This window comes from Nestor notabilis, unplaced genomic scaffold (assembly GCF_000696875.1).
Source record: "Nestor notabilis isolate BGI_N333 unplaced genomic scaffold, ASM69687v1 scaffold17687, whole genome shotgun sequence".
Taxonomy (NCBI): domain Eukaryota; kingdom Metazoa; phylum Chordata; class Aves; order Psittaciformes; family Psittacidae; genus Nestor; species Nestor notabilis.
Genome location: NW_009937964.1, coordinates 1 through 14237, shown reverse-complemented (window position 1 = coordinate 14237; position 14237 = coordinate 1). Strand labels below are relative to the sequence as shown.

At 46.2% G+C, this 14237-nt stretch overlaps 1 protein-coding gene across 1 annotated transcript; it reads left to right on the top strand.

Moving 5' to 3' along the window:
* Window positions 1–5: 5 nt before the first annotated feature.
* On the top strand, window positions 6–3697 carry NIFK (nucleolar protein interacting with the FHA domain of MKI67; the record flags this gene model as incomplete). The annotated part of the gene is made up of 5 exons (XM_010019090.1): window positions 6–128; window positions 899–1007; window positions 1436–1647; window positions 2266–2346; window positions 3521–3697. Coding segments are annotated over 5 exons (702 nt in total), but the record flags the coding sequence as incomplete, so codon positions are not given.
* Window positions 3698–14237: the final 10540 nt, after the last annotated feature.

Below are 14237 nucleotides of genomic sequence, written 5' to 3'. Positions count from 1 at the left end.
AGGAGGAGCTGACCCCGGGCGTGGTGTACGTTGGGCACCTCCCGCGGGGGCTCTGCGAGCCGCAGTTGTACCAGTACTTCGAGCAGTTCGGGACGGTGACGCGGCTCCGCCTCTCCCGGAGCAAGAAGGTAAGGCGCCTCCGGGAGCTCTGCCTCGCACGGGCCGCCGGGCATCGCCGCTGCAGTTCCATGAGCGGGCAGAGGGGGGCTCCGCGCTCGGTTGCTCGTCCGGGGGTTAACGGTTCCGAAACGAGACCCGGGCTGGTGGCGTGTGCGGCGTTCGCTGTGTCTGAGCTGCGGACACGCAGGTTTAGCGGCACTTGACGTAGTCCCGTTTTTTCTGTGAGTAAATGCACTTGCGTGAGAAGTGGTGCTGGAATACACCAGTTCAAGCTGCAGCGTGAAATGTGATGGGAAAGACTCCGATTTAGCTTTCTTGTTGGTTTGTGCTCAGTAAGTTTAACTTCTAATTTCTGGCTTTATCATCGCATCATAATATTGCTAGGGGACTCGGTGACAAGCACAGAACAGCAGCGATGCAGGGTAGATATTTTGTAAACAAACAGGTATTGATGAGCAGTCTGTTTCATATGCATATGCCAATTTAGGACTAAATCTGGTGCTTTAAAGTGGAAGAAGGTAGATTTGGACTAGATATAAGGAAGATGTTCTTTACTATGAGGGTGCTGAGGCACAGGCACAGGTTGCCCAGAGAAGCTGTGGATGCCTCATCCCTGGCAGTGCTCAGGGACAGGTTGGCCGTGGCTTTGAGCAACCCAGTCTAGTGGAGGGTGTCCTTGCAACTTTCTGAAGTTACTTGTGTTCAGCTGAGAATGGGCTGTGACAGTTCTTCAGTTATTAAAACATCGTCTCAGATTTCTTTGTGTCATTGCTCACAGACTGGGAATAGCAAAGGCTATGCATTTATAGAGTTTGAATCTGACGACGTGGCCAAGATTGTTGCAGACACAATGAACAACTACTTGTTTTCTGAAAGACTGCTGAAGTGTAAGTACAAGCTGAAGTGTAAGGTGATTTCTGTAGGGCTGAGCTTTTCTTCTTTCTCTGCATGTGTATAGAACACGGGCTTTTTTTTTTTTTTTTAATTAAAAGATTAATGAAATTTGGGAGTTTCTCAGACATGGTGACAGTAACACTTGCTTTGGAGAGGATTATGAGATATATATGTATCAGCTTCTGAAAAACAAGTCTCTGTCTGTTTCCTGGGTGAAATTGAAAAAGTGCTTTTTCCATCCGTCCATCCCCAGTTCTCTTGCTAATGGGTATTCAGTTACTTTCCATATTCTGATTCACAAAACATGGTACCAGTGCTCTGCAGTAGGAGTGGATGATGTTATGACGAGGATGATGTTATGTGGGTACCTGTGGTGAGCAGGGTAGCTCTGCTCTAACCTGATGTCATGTTCTTGGTACAGGTCAGTTCATAGCTCCTGAAAGGGTCCATGAAGACCTCTTCAAAAACAGCAACAAGATATTCCGGAAGCCATCCCAGCCTGCAGTCAGGCGGTACAATAGGATACGATCACTTGTTCAGAAGGCGAAGATGACAAAGCGGCTGCTGCGGAAGGAGAAACTCTTACGGAAGAGACTGGCTGAAAAGGGCATTGATTACGACTTCCCAGGATTTGTAAGTCGGGCATAGTTTCAGTGAGTGTTCTATGCACAACATGTTTGCTGTGCTCAGTACAAAAAACCCACGTGTTTTGTGTGGAACTGGTAAAAGGGCTGGAGCATCAGGGAGACCTTCTTGTAACGTCTGGAAGAGATGTTCTTGTAAGGTGCTGGGAAGTACTGTAGTGCTGTTACGGGGTTGTACCCTGTGTGTGGGTAATACAAGGGGTTGGGTGTTCTGTGATTTTACTGTTTGACTGCAAATCACAGAAGAGTGACAGTGTGGGAGGCTTTGGCAGTGTTGGCATTTGATAGTAGGTCCATCCCCAGACCCTGCCTACCCCAACCAGGCATAGTGCTGGTTTGCAGAGTGCTTGGGTGAGGTACTTCCGCTGTAAGCTAGGCTGTTAACATAGTATTTTTTAAAATGCATATTAGCAGCTTTTCTTATGTTGTTTGGGTGGTTTTGTTTAAACCAGGTCATCTCTGCAGCACTGTCAATCATTTTATTAATTGAAACCTAATTGCTGTAGCAAATTTGTAGTTACGAAGCCCATAGACCATTAAGTGACTGTTTGCATCTTCACACAAGGAAGTTTGTAGTGATCTACACCTGATGTGTCTTGCTTCCTAGGCTGTACAGGAGCTTTCCATAAAGAGAAAGAAAGTTAAAACATCCAAGAAATCGGAAGTGGACCTTTCTTTGAGCAGCCAGGTAAGACCCAACAGTCCTGGTGGTGCCCAGCATCATGCTCCACCATTCATGCTGGGGCAAATGTTTTATGTCTGCAGCTGGTATCTTTGTCTTAATTTCAACACCTGAAAACCTTGACATTGTTTGCTTGAGAGATTTTTTGGTCAAAAGTAGCTCCTTCTAGGTGCATTAACACTCTTGAATTGGGGAGGGTGGTTGGATCTTCTCAATTCTTTCTCCAGAGGGAGTGTTTAGCAGCAAAGGCTTCTGCTCAGCATGTTGTAACTAGCAGTGCTTGTCCCAAGATGTGTCCAGGCACCTGCTATTCAGCACTGACTTGAGGCTGGAGAAACACAGGGTGCTGATGACAGTCACTCATACACCCCCTATGTCTGTGCTTTGAACTGGTACAAAATCTCTCTTTGCTGGCATCCTTCTGTTGGTCTGTGCCATGTTATAGTATGACCCTGTTTTGACCAAAAGGAAGTTGAACCATTAACACAGTGTAGTGCTGTCAGTCCCCGTTTGCGTGTTGCACTGTCCCTCCTCCCTTGTGCTCTCCAGGCATGGTATTCCAGCATTTTGAAAACTAATGACAGCTAAAGGTAGCAGTAAGATGAAAACTGAGGTCGTCAGAACTGAGATTTGGGATACTGGCTGTCTAAACTGCCTGTAAAGTATTGCCATTTCTGTTTTGTTTCATCACTGTTGTGAATTTGGCTTTGTATTGGTTTTTTTTAATGTTGCTGGATTTACTTGTGGTAATTGGGACAGGGCTGGTTGTGAGTACAACAGTGTAACTCCTACATTCAGTCAACTGAGTTCTGAGAATTTACTGAGGTAATGAAACTGGGATGTTTCGGCTCTGCTGTGGGCTTGAATGTGGTTTGGTTGGTTGGTTATTTTTTTTCCCTGATTCTTTTCTTCTTGGTGCTTTGAGTCATGAAATACAAAGTTTAGAAAGCAAATGTTCAAATTGACATGTTAGAAGATGTGAATTACTGTAATTTGCCTTTCACGTATACTTTTTGATGTTGATGCTTCTGTATGAAGAAATAATACCTGCAAAAATAGCTGCTTATAAAAGGAAAACTATTTTTCCTAATGTGGAAGTTGTGAAGGAGAGCTGGACTGAGGTGCCTCGTGGTGACTTTCTCTGGCTTTGCATTGAATTATGTTTTTTTGGTCTCTTCAGGATCCTACTCCAGTCTGTACTCCAACAGTGCTTGAGCGCCGGAGAGCTGCTCAGGCAGATGGTGATGCGGAGGACAATGAAATAACTCTCAAACTGCCCCCTGCCAGTACTAGGAATGGTGTGCCGAGAACAAAGAAGCAGCCAAGAAAAAGACCAAACCTGAAGAAACAGAAATAGACTTAAAATACAGGTGGCTGTAGCCATGTTTTTTCTCAACTCAGAGTGGTTGAGTTGGAGTTTCTAATGGTTCTGCTGCCCTGGTTCATTTTGTCTTGACTAGACTTGTTTCAGTCTTTCCTAGGCAAGGGATCTATTTACAAATCCTCCCCCTCCTGTTTATCCATCATGAGACCCACGGTCTCCTCTTCCTTTGAAGATGTTTTTGGCTTTGTGCTCACAAGTGCCCGTGCTGTGACATGCCTGCAGTCGTGCCACAACCTTCAGCTAATTCTGTAACTTGTCTCTAGCACTCACTGTATTGAAACAATCTGAGACTGTCCAGTTAGAGCTTGCTGATGCGGGCTCTATCTTACATTTGTAATTAATTATGGGTTATAAAAGCCGAAAAGAAATTAACCATTTTTCAACTGTGTTGGCTCTTGGTAGTGGTTCTTCTAACTGAATGTCTGGTTTTCATACGAGTTCTCACATATTTACCTAAATAGAGGGTGAAGGTTTTGGTTTTTTCCTAAGGAAGGCATCCCTTGAATTTCATCTCCTGTTTGCGTTCAGTCAAGATCTGCATGTACTGTCCGGGGCAGAGGCAGAACACCAGCTGCCTCAGCGAACCAGTGCCTTTCAGCCCTGCTTTCAGTTTCTTAGCAATGCCTGGGAAACTTGGCCTTTGCCAGGGTATGGAGTGGTTGCAGAGGACTTATAAAGGGCTGGGATTACGAAGGTGGTGAGAAGAGACAGAGGAAGATGGCTGCAGTCACTCACGTTCAAGATTCTCATTCCTTTCTCTATGCAGGCAAAAGATTTGTGTTTGAGTGTACCCTGCTGTGGAGGATGCAGGGTGGCTGCTCTGTTGGCTGGTGGCTTAGCCAGAGTCACAGCTACGCTTTCATTCCTCAGTTGTGTAAAATCATTTCACTCTGCCAAGGTCCCAGGTGTGCACGTACTGACGTGTTGCTTTACCTCTGGGCTGAGCAGGCAAAGGTAACTTGCTGATTCTGTGTCTGCCGTAAGTGTGCCATTGCCTGGTTCAGAAAACGTTCGAGGACCTGCAAAGCGCAGCTGGTTTTAGAGGCACTGGTTGCTGAGCTGCGGAGAGGAACCAGAGGTAACAACTGGCTTATGTACAGCTGTCCTCAGAGGGAGCAAGGCTCTCTGAGAAGATGCATCAGCAATCAGAGCAGTATGGGTTTTATTATTTCTGTTGTTGTTTGGGCTCTGCAGCACATTGTTTCTGTATTTTAGTGTCACTGTCTGCATTAAACAAGGATATCTTGTCCTTCAGAGGTGATAAGAACTTTGCGATATTGTAATAAGCCTCTGGGTGGGTAAGCAATTCAGAGAATTGAACATAGCTTTTTGTTGTGAATCAAGATTTATTCCTGTTCCAACGTAACCTGTCTCAGCTGACTGCAGATAGGCAGTTCTGTTTGAAAATGCAGTTTGACTGTGCAGTTAGAATTTGGATTTTATTGCAAACGTGAGACCTGCAGAAATTCCAGTTTGCGTTTTGTGATATGTACCTTGCCTCGATCTTCTGTTGTGTGAGATGAAATGTTCTCTACTGCTTTTGGCTGTAGGTCAGACTTGGCAGAAGGTTTCAGAGGAAAGCCCAGGTGGTAATAACTGGCTGCTCAGGTAGGCAGCTGGCACTAGTTCCTTGGCCATTTTAAGACGACGGCTCCTGGCAGAGGAGAAGAAATCTAAACCACTGGCCTGGCTAATTCTGTCCTGCTTGGCCTGAGCACTTGAATAATCATGTGATTGTAATGACATTTGCCCAGTAACTAAAGTTAGATCATTCTCCTTTGTTGCTCTAAACTGTTGGGGAAGCCACCTGGATGAGAGCGTCTTTGTATGAAATGCATGTCACCTTGGGCATGCCAGGGAAATCTTTTGGCCAGCCCGATGGTCACTGGCTCTCCTTGCCTTTTCATAGCAGTGTTGCTGTGTACATCTGCAGCCTTTCTGTGTGCTTGTTTGATGTGAAAAAGGCAGTGTTTGCACCTCAGCCCCCTGGAAAGTACATCCTCAGCTAAGGCTTGAGATAAACATGATCAGAGTGGTTGGCAGGAGTTGCTTATTGGGTAGTAACTGACATGCAGCTTTGAAAAAACTTTTCTACCTTGACTTCATACAGCAGCAGGAGAGAAGCAAAATGCATCTGTCCAGAGCGGGCAGTTTTCTTTCAAAATCCGTATTCCTAGCTTTGTGTCTTGCCAATGAAGATGGCTGTTGGGTCCAGATGAACCTCCCGGGCGCAGCCTGACAGCAGGGGGCAGCACGCTTCAGCTGTGTGGACAAACGCAGCACAAGGTCTCCTGGGAAGTGACCTCCCGGATTCATACAGAAACCTGTCTAGTCCAGGCAGTGTGGAGTGACTGGCTGCACTGGCGCGACTAATGCATCGCTGAAGTGATTTAAGCGTATGGGAGAACCCTGGTATGGATCTTAATCAAATATGCCTGTTTCTTTGGTGCTGCCACAAATACTCCTTTCAAGGCTACTGAGTTAATGCTGCTCTTAACAAAACCTAGTTTATCTAGAGTAACTTACCTAGTGCAGTTCCAGGTTCACCGAAGCTTAAACAGCTCCATTCCTGTGCTTCCCATTCCAGCCCCTTGGCTTGCATTTTGAAGCTGGAGTTGCTTTCTTCCTACTCTGCTTCTGTCACGGTGCTCCTCTCTGTCTGGTGTTCTGCCCCTGCCTGGGAGCCTGTGTCTGCTTGCCGCTTGTTCTGTGTTTGACCCTGTGGCTACTTTCCATGCCGCTGGCTGTGCCTGGGCTGTCTTGTCCAGCTGCAAGAGCTGCCAGGGCCTTCCCTTCTGCAGATCTCTTGTAAAGGTTTGTGCCTTTAACACTGGCACCATGGTTGCTGCTTGCTCTCCATATTCACATGGCAGTGCAAGCCTCGATGGGAAGACATTCAAGAAAGCTCGCTTACAATAAGGTTTGCTTCCTGCTGTAATTTTCCTTTTCCCTTCCTTTTGTTTATTTGTCTTCCTTCAATTGAGATCAGCTTAGATGGCAAAGCAAGGAAACAAAATTCTGTGCTTTTTGAATAAAGCACAGCAATACCCAGGCTACAGCAAGGAGCTCTCAGCAGAAGGGAAGCTGTTCTTGGAGATAATTTCTGGTTTTAGGCTGCCTGTGTTATTAATATACTGCTGTCCTGGGAGCTGTGCATAAGCAGAAATTCAGACACCTGATACTTGCCAAACATACTTTCCGTAGCAAGTGGGCAGATGTGCTGTGTCATGAGTTATGCCTTAGTCCTTGCACTGATTTTTATTTCTCAGCTCTCCAGTCGTTTTTTCATTCATCTGGGACAAACACAAACCTCCTGGCCACTGTTTTTAGGGCAGGCTGTGAGCTGTTTTTACTGGGACACTAGGAGTGCTGGGGCTTTGGTTTCAAGGCATGACTTGCCTTTCTGTAATAAATAACTGGAACTGGTTCACTGAATACCTATGTATGTAGGACTGTTTTCAATCTTCAGGCATGCTTAGGTTCCAGCACAGTCTGTTAATTTACACTCATTTATTCTGATTTCTCTCTTTTGCAAGACTGGGAGCTGGGCTAAGGAGTGCACAGCATTTCCCAGCCCATGAAGCACTGGAAGTAAAAGGGGCGGGGGAAGCAGAGCTGGCTGCTAAATAGAGGGGGAAAAAGGAATGATGAAACATTTTTCTCTCCTGAGAAAGACATTGGTGAATTTGGCATAGTTAGACTCCTCAAAATTAGAGATGCAGTTGGATGGGTTTTTTTATTTGTTTTGCCTGTTAGATATGCTGTGGGATGCCCAGGCTGCACAGCGCATTGGGAGTGTGCTGCAAACTGTGGCACAAATGCTAGTGCTTGCTCGTGAGCCCTGAGTGGAGGAGGAGAGCAGGCTGGGCAAGTGACACACGCTCTTGCCAGTAACAAGCCTGTTTGCTTGCATACCTGGCTTTTAAAATGGCTGCAGCTGCAAGGAATGAGGCTAAAACCTGTCTGCAATTAGCTCATGGCACAAGAGAGGATATGTACATGGCTCTGAGGGGTGACATCCTCTCCTCTCGAAGTAAAGCACAAGCAAGGCCGGGGGTAGCTCTAGCAAATTCCTCCCTTCCAAGTGCTGGGGTGTTGGGTGCTCACTTTGCCTGTGCGATGCAGCCAGCCAGGGTAGGGCTGTGTTGTGTGAGGTGCTTTGCACATTCCTGCCCTGATCAGGGCGTTGCAGGTGGAAGCCAGGCAAGTGGGTAACAGGAGTATGGCGGATGTGATCTCCATTAGGTGTTTTCCAGGAATACTCATGGGTCCTTCTCTTGGACCAGACTCCTTCATTGTTCAAGATGCTGTTTAAACACATCCTGTTTTCCAGAGTTAACTAATCCAACCCACAAAGTCTTGAAACGTATCTCTCTCTGGGCAGCAGTAATCTGCACCACCTTGGCCAAAGATACGCAGGAGACCACCCCCAAACAGAGGTAGTGGGGAAGGACATTCTATGGGTCAGGCTGCTGCCTGGTGCCACTAATCCAGGCACATCTCTCCCTGTCCAAGGCCAGCAGCTGTCAGAGCAAGCCAGGGAAATGGTTAACTGCATGAGCGAGAATTGCTGAAGGGAAGCCTTTTCTCTCATGTGGGATGCAGTAAGGCCTCTCATCTCTTCTCCTACCCAGCATTAATTAAGTATATGGCAGGGACAGAGATTCTGGCTGCCCTGGGAGGCTTGGACTGGTTACACACCTGAGTGTCTGTGGCCGGTGACTGTGTGGATCTCCTGTGCTGAGAAGGGATAAGCTACAGAGAAGCTCCTGTGTAAGTCTTGGCTCTGATCAGGGATGCAAATGCTGGTTTATAATTGTCTTCAAATGTGGTGTTGAAGAGAAGAGGCAGGATTCTGAGGATGAATGCTGCAGTACTGTGGGACAAGTGAGGTGGGTGTCTGCAGTGAGCCACAGGCACTGGAGTCATCTCACTTCTGTGGCCACATGTTTGACCCTGCACTTGACCCATCACGTGCAGTCTAGGGCCTGGCCTGGATCTGAAACTTGTTGTTTAAAGAACAGGGAAGAGAATAACAAACACAACTGGTTTTTATGATAGTGATTCTTGAAAGCCCTGCGGTTTTTTCTGTGTTTTTCCAATGCCGAGTGAGATGAGAGCTTGGTGAGCATGTACAGAAATTGGGCTGCTTGCTCCACAGTGCCACTGTGCACAGTGTCCCAGCACCATTGCTGCCAGTTTCCCGTGAGTGCTTGCACAAACCCCCAGCTTGCATGTATTTTGTTCTCTTTAAAACAAGCAGGGAAGTAGAGTTACTTCTGTCACGGTGGCTCCGCAAGGCTGGAAGTGTTGTGCCATTTTGAGAGTGCAGGCAGTACCTCGCTTGCTGGGTGTACTCACAGTCAGTGTTTGAATCCAGCATGCCTGGCAGAAGGCAGTGGTGTGCTGGGGAGCGATCAGGGGTCTGTGCCAGCCATGCAGTAGCAGCACAGCTGCTTTGTCACCTGCAGCATTTTTAGTTTTGTTGGTGTGAGAGCTGGAGAGGATCTGTTGTGTCTTTCAGGTGCTGGGCTGTGTTTGCATGTCTGCCTGTTGGGAGAGCTGTGTTCATCTGCCCGGAAGTCATGGGTAGAGGAAATGGAAGACAAATCTATATGGCTTTTCCCTTAGCTATGCCACACGAAGCCAGGATGTTCATGGTTTATTAGCTGGGCAATGTTTAAAGTGCGTTCTATTGAATTGTATCCTGAAAAACAAGCCCCAGGGCTGGAGCTGCTGGGGCTGCCAGAGCTTTGTGACTGAGCTGGCAGGAGCTATCCAAGTGCAAAGTGTGACTTTCAGAGGCAGCATGGATTCTGCCGTGGCAAACCTGTCTGTTGGTGTAATGTTAACGCAGCCCCCTCAGATGAACCACAGCCCAGGATTTTATCCTGGGAACTACTTGTTCAGCCTTTTTTCCCCCAGCAGCTCATAATTTTACAAGATGAAATCCTGCTGTGTTAATACGTAGTGTAGGTTCCATCAGTTGGTTGTTAAGAATCATTAAGAATCATTTAGAGTTGATGATTTGGACAGTTGGGTTTGAGTGGGCTGCGGTATATATTTGGTGTCTTGCCATTCAATGTCAGCCCTCCCGGTGCATTTTGTAAGAGCTTCCATTAATTTCAGTAGAAATCTGCATTTGGGGTGAAGGGTGACCTAATCTTTAAAAAGCATCTTAATCCACTTAGACACTCTTGCGAAGCTCAGCATTTTTTCCTTGTCAGAAGCAGACTGCATTCCTAACCTTCATGTGTCACCTTCCAGTTGGCTTAATATTTGGGTGAGGATAAAAAGGAAATGTTTTTGAAAGATTAAAAGAATTCATGCTGCTAAGGTATGTGCATGTGTGATGTGCAAGTATAAAAAAGGAGATATGAGCATAATTGTGTTTGGGTGGTGGAAAAAAGATAAAATAGCACCAGCAGATGACTACAGAGAACAAGCACAGGAAGAGGCAAATCCATTTGAAAGGGTGTAAACAGGGAAATATGAGGGAAGAGGAAATGGGGCTGAAATGTTTACTTAATGTAAAACTTAAGTTTACAAGGCAAAAATATAGGGCTCCTGTTAGGTTGACCTGTAAATGTCTCTTCGCAGAGGCCTGAGGGCAAACAGGAAAACTGTGGTCTCTGACGCCAGTATGAGACATAGTGCCTGTGCCTTGTTAAGATCAGAGATCTAGGCTTGGCTCAGAAAGGGTGGAAAGCTGTTGCCAGCAGCCTGTGGTTGGTTTTGGGGGGTTTCAGCTCAGACTCTGGTCACAAAACAAAGTACACCACAATTAACACTAATTGGTACCTTGATGTTTTGGCTGGGGAGAATGAACTCCCTGGAGGCAGTCACTCCAGGTCAGCGGAGGAGGCCCATGGGGATGTCGCATGGCTCACAGGACCTTCCTGACAATGGGAAATCTTGAATGAAACCCGGTTCACACTGCATGAGGACTACCTGCTTTGTATGCGGTGTTTCTTCCTGGGTGGCCAAATTTCTGCAAGGAGTGAACACATGCAGACATGCCCATGTGCACACGGTGAGCCTTGAAGCCATTTGCTCACTTCCCTTCAATCAAAACCTTCTGCTCTTGCATTTTCTTTTCTGTTTGGTGACTGAAGCGAAGCTTCATGTACCTTCACGTGGGAGCTAAGTGGGTCAGCGGGCTGCTTTGTTTGCGCAGCTCGCACGTGGAAAAAGCCCGCTGCAAAATGCTGAGACTTGGCAGGGAAGTGCCAATTAAAGATAGCGGTGCAGGAGTATATTGTCTGAGTTGAGAGTACTTGAATCTGGGGCTGCGACAACTGTCATGTGCAAAGGAAAGAATGGAATTATCAAGCTCAATGTTGACCTGAAGTAGCGAGTGCTTTCCCTGTTTCAAGTGTTTATTCTCACACAGGATGGACAGAGAGATTGTTCCCTGTTTCACAGGTAGGGTAAGTGAGGGTTAGAGGAGGTGAGTCCATGCCAGAGTGGGATCAATGGCTCTCAGAAGCTGGGTACTCAGGCTTCACCCATACTGTGAACAGCCCATGCTGTTTTATCTTTTTGCCAGCAGCAGTCAGGCCTTCTTCTTAGCATTGCACAAGTCTGTTCAGGTGGTGTGTGCAGATCTAAGTGCCAGGAAATGGCAAAGGGAGCAACATCAAGTTGAGCAAAGTTGTTCTCCCCCTTAGCCAGGCAAGTAGTCATGAAGGAAACACAGCTTTCTAAGTCTGCATGGTGGTGTGCTCAACTAACTGTAGGGAAGCAATCCAGGGACAGCCAGGCTATGACGCTGCTATCCTTTGCTGTCATGGGCAGTTACATCATCATCTTGTCATTCATATATGAATGCATTTCTCCTTGGAGCGTTTGGCCCTCAGATTCCCAAGCAGACATTGTGCAAAACGGCCCTGGGGAAGGGAGAAGAGCAGGTCACTCAGGTAGGGTTGGTGTTTCTGCTGGAAAGAGAGCCTCTCTTCCTCCCAGTCCATCCCTCTGCTTCCCACTAGTTTTGTTTTATTTTTCTGTTTTTGTCTGAAAGACCAGGGTTGCTAAATGAAAGCTAGAATATCTATACATCACTTCATTTTAAAAAAAGCTTTCTGGCTTTACTTTGCCCTGGTTTGGAGCTTTCTGTGCCCTCACGTCTGTAAGCTGATCCTCTGTTTCCTCTTGCAAATGGACTGTGCTTTATTTCGCACGTGTATAGGTACACACCTCCAGACCTTTTCAACAAGAGAGAACAGTGTTCTTTGCAGGTGGACTGATTAGAGAGATACGTGCTGCTTCACTGGGAACAGTATCCTCTCAGGAGAGAGATGTTCCTATCTCTCTGGTGCACTAAGTCTGTGTTGGAGATCCACGTGCAAGGCAGGTAAGTAAATGCAGATCTTTCAGAATTGAGAGCACAGTAAGAAGCACCTTTATTTACGTACATTATTTATAAGGGTATTGCCAAATGTTTGCTGTTATACCACTGGATGTGAAGTCCTTGTCCAGCAGTTGTGTGTGATGGTAGCAGCCCCTCCAGCAGTTACTGCTCTTTTCTTCGTTTAGAAAGTCCTTTCTGCACCCCAGGACTGATTAGAAATGGCACAGTCATTACCTAACAATGACTTTGGAGAAGCTGAGATAATCCATGCAGTCTGCATTCCATATGGAAACTTTGATCTGGTTGCCCCTGGGGTACCTTGACCTGCCTTCAATGGTGGGTTTCCACTGAGAACTGTCACAGGCAGTGGTGCTAGAACTAATGCAGATTGATGTCCCTGTGAAAGCTGATGGACTGCACTGTATAACCAAGAGTCTCCTCTGAAGTGTTGCAAGACTTTAAAAATAAAATATCCATGAAAAGGCAGTGTTTTGTTAAAAGAAAGCAGGATGAAGTAAGTGTCCAATATAGTAGGTGATACAGAGCAATACTATATACAGTAGCAGTTAATTTTAAGAAACCTAAAGGGCAAGGATCGTCGGAAGAGTGCCTTCCGTGCCTACTTTTAAGTACTTAAAACCTAAGCCCACTGCATCTCTCTGTATTTCTTTATGAAGCTTTAGACTCTCAGTGACCTTCGAATCACCAGAAGTAAGAATCTACAAAAAAAAAAAAAGGGCAATTATATCAGAAGGCAGTATTGAGAGATTTCCAAGGGCCTCTTTTTTGTAACACTGAAGTGAATGAATTCACAGCAAATGTGTAATGCATGGTTACTGGTCTCTTACTAAAGCTAAATAATATTGCTTATCCTAATTCAACTAACTTAGAACTATTTGTTCCATTTTTATCTCATTTTCTTGCTCAAAATGGAATGTCACAGTATTTTAGGTAGCAGAGAAGGAACTACCTAGACTATCTGAGCAAACTTTTCCTGAAGTCCTAATAGATACAGCTGAAGTGGGATAACTGGCACTTTATTAATGCACTGATGATCCTACCTAGTCATCAGCTGCTGTTGGGAGACTGCAAAACGAGAGAAGGGTGAATGACTGGAGTCCTGGTTGCTCAACTGCCCGGCTTGGGAGGGAGAGCACTCCACACAGGGGCTGCCCCTCCTCTGAGCACACAGGGATAGTAATGTGGGGATGGGAAAGCCAAACCAGGTGGAGCTGAGCTGTAGTGTTTCTGCTGTGGGTAACACTCAGCCACTTAAGGCTCTCAGGAGGCCTCTGGGGCAAGAACCATGATAATTTCTTAAGCTGTTTTGTAATTGCCTGCTTTCAGTTTACACAGGGCTGGCATCCTTTTAAGCACTCATATATATCCCCAGCTTTCTCCTAACATCTGTGCAGCCTGTTCCACTTTCTAGGTTCAACCTATATGGATTCCTTCATGCAAAGGAGCAGTTAGGTATTGCTCTGAAACCTGATGGTGGAAAAGAACAAATCAGCAAATTCAGTAGTGTTTGGATGAGGCTTGCCAAAGCCATTTCTGTGCCAAAACCGTGAGCCATGAAGAAGGGCATTAGTATTTCAAGAAGGTATGTCTGAAAAGGAACCATTTCTTCCACATTCAGTTCCTCCATATAAACAGTTTTAATGGCTCAGGTACTTGTTGGAAACCGCAATGTTACACCACCTTATGAAGGTCAATGGCTTCCTGCAGCACAGAGGATGGGCATGGCTGGGGGTGTCTGAGCTGAAATGAAGGTTCCCTACAGCCAACACGAGAAGCAGTCACAAGCCTAGGGAAGAAGATGGTCAAACATGCCTTAGTAAAGAGCCTGCGCACAGGGAGTTTGTTTCCTATTTTCACCTCAGGCATATAGTTAAGAGCGCTGCAACTATTCCATGGAAGAGAAAGATGCTTTTAAATGCGGCTTTTTAACTAAGACCGCACAAACCAGTTCCCCTCAATAGGGAATTGTAAAAAGCAAGGGCTGTGCACTGACATGCAGCTCCAGGGTTCTCTCCACACGGCAACACTCGGCCCCTAAGGTCTCCTTGCCCAGCATCAGGAATTTCTCTCACAACATTCAAGCTTCTCACATGCTTGCCCACCAGTGCTGTGCTCCCTGAAGCCGCCTGCGGAGGCTAATCC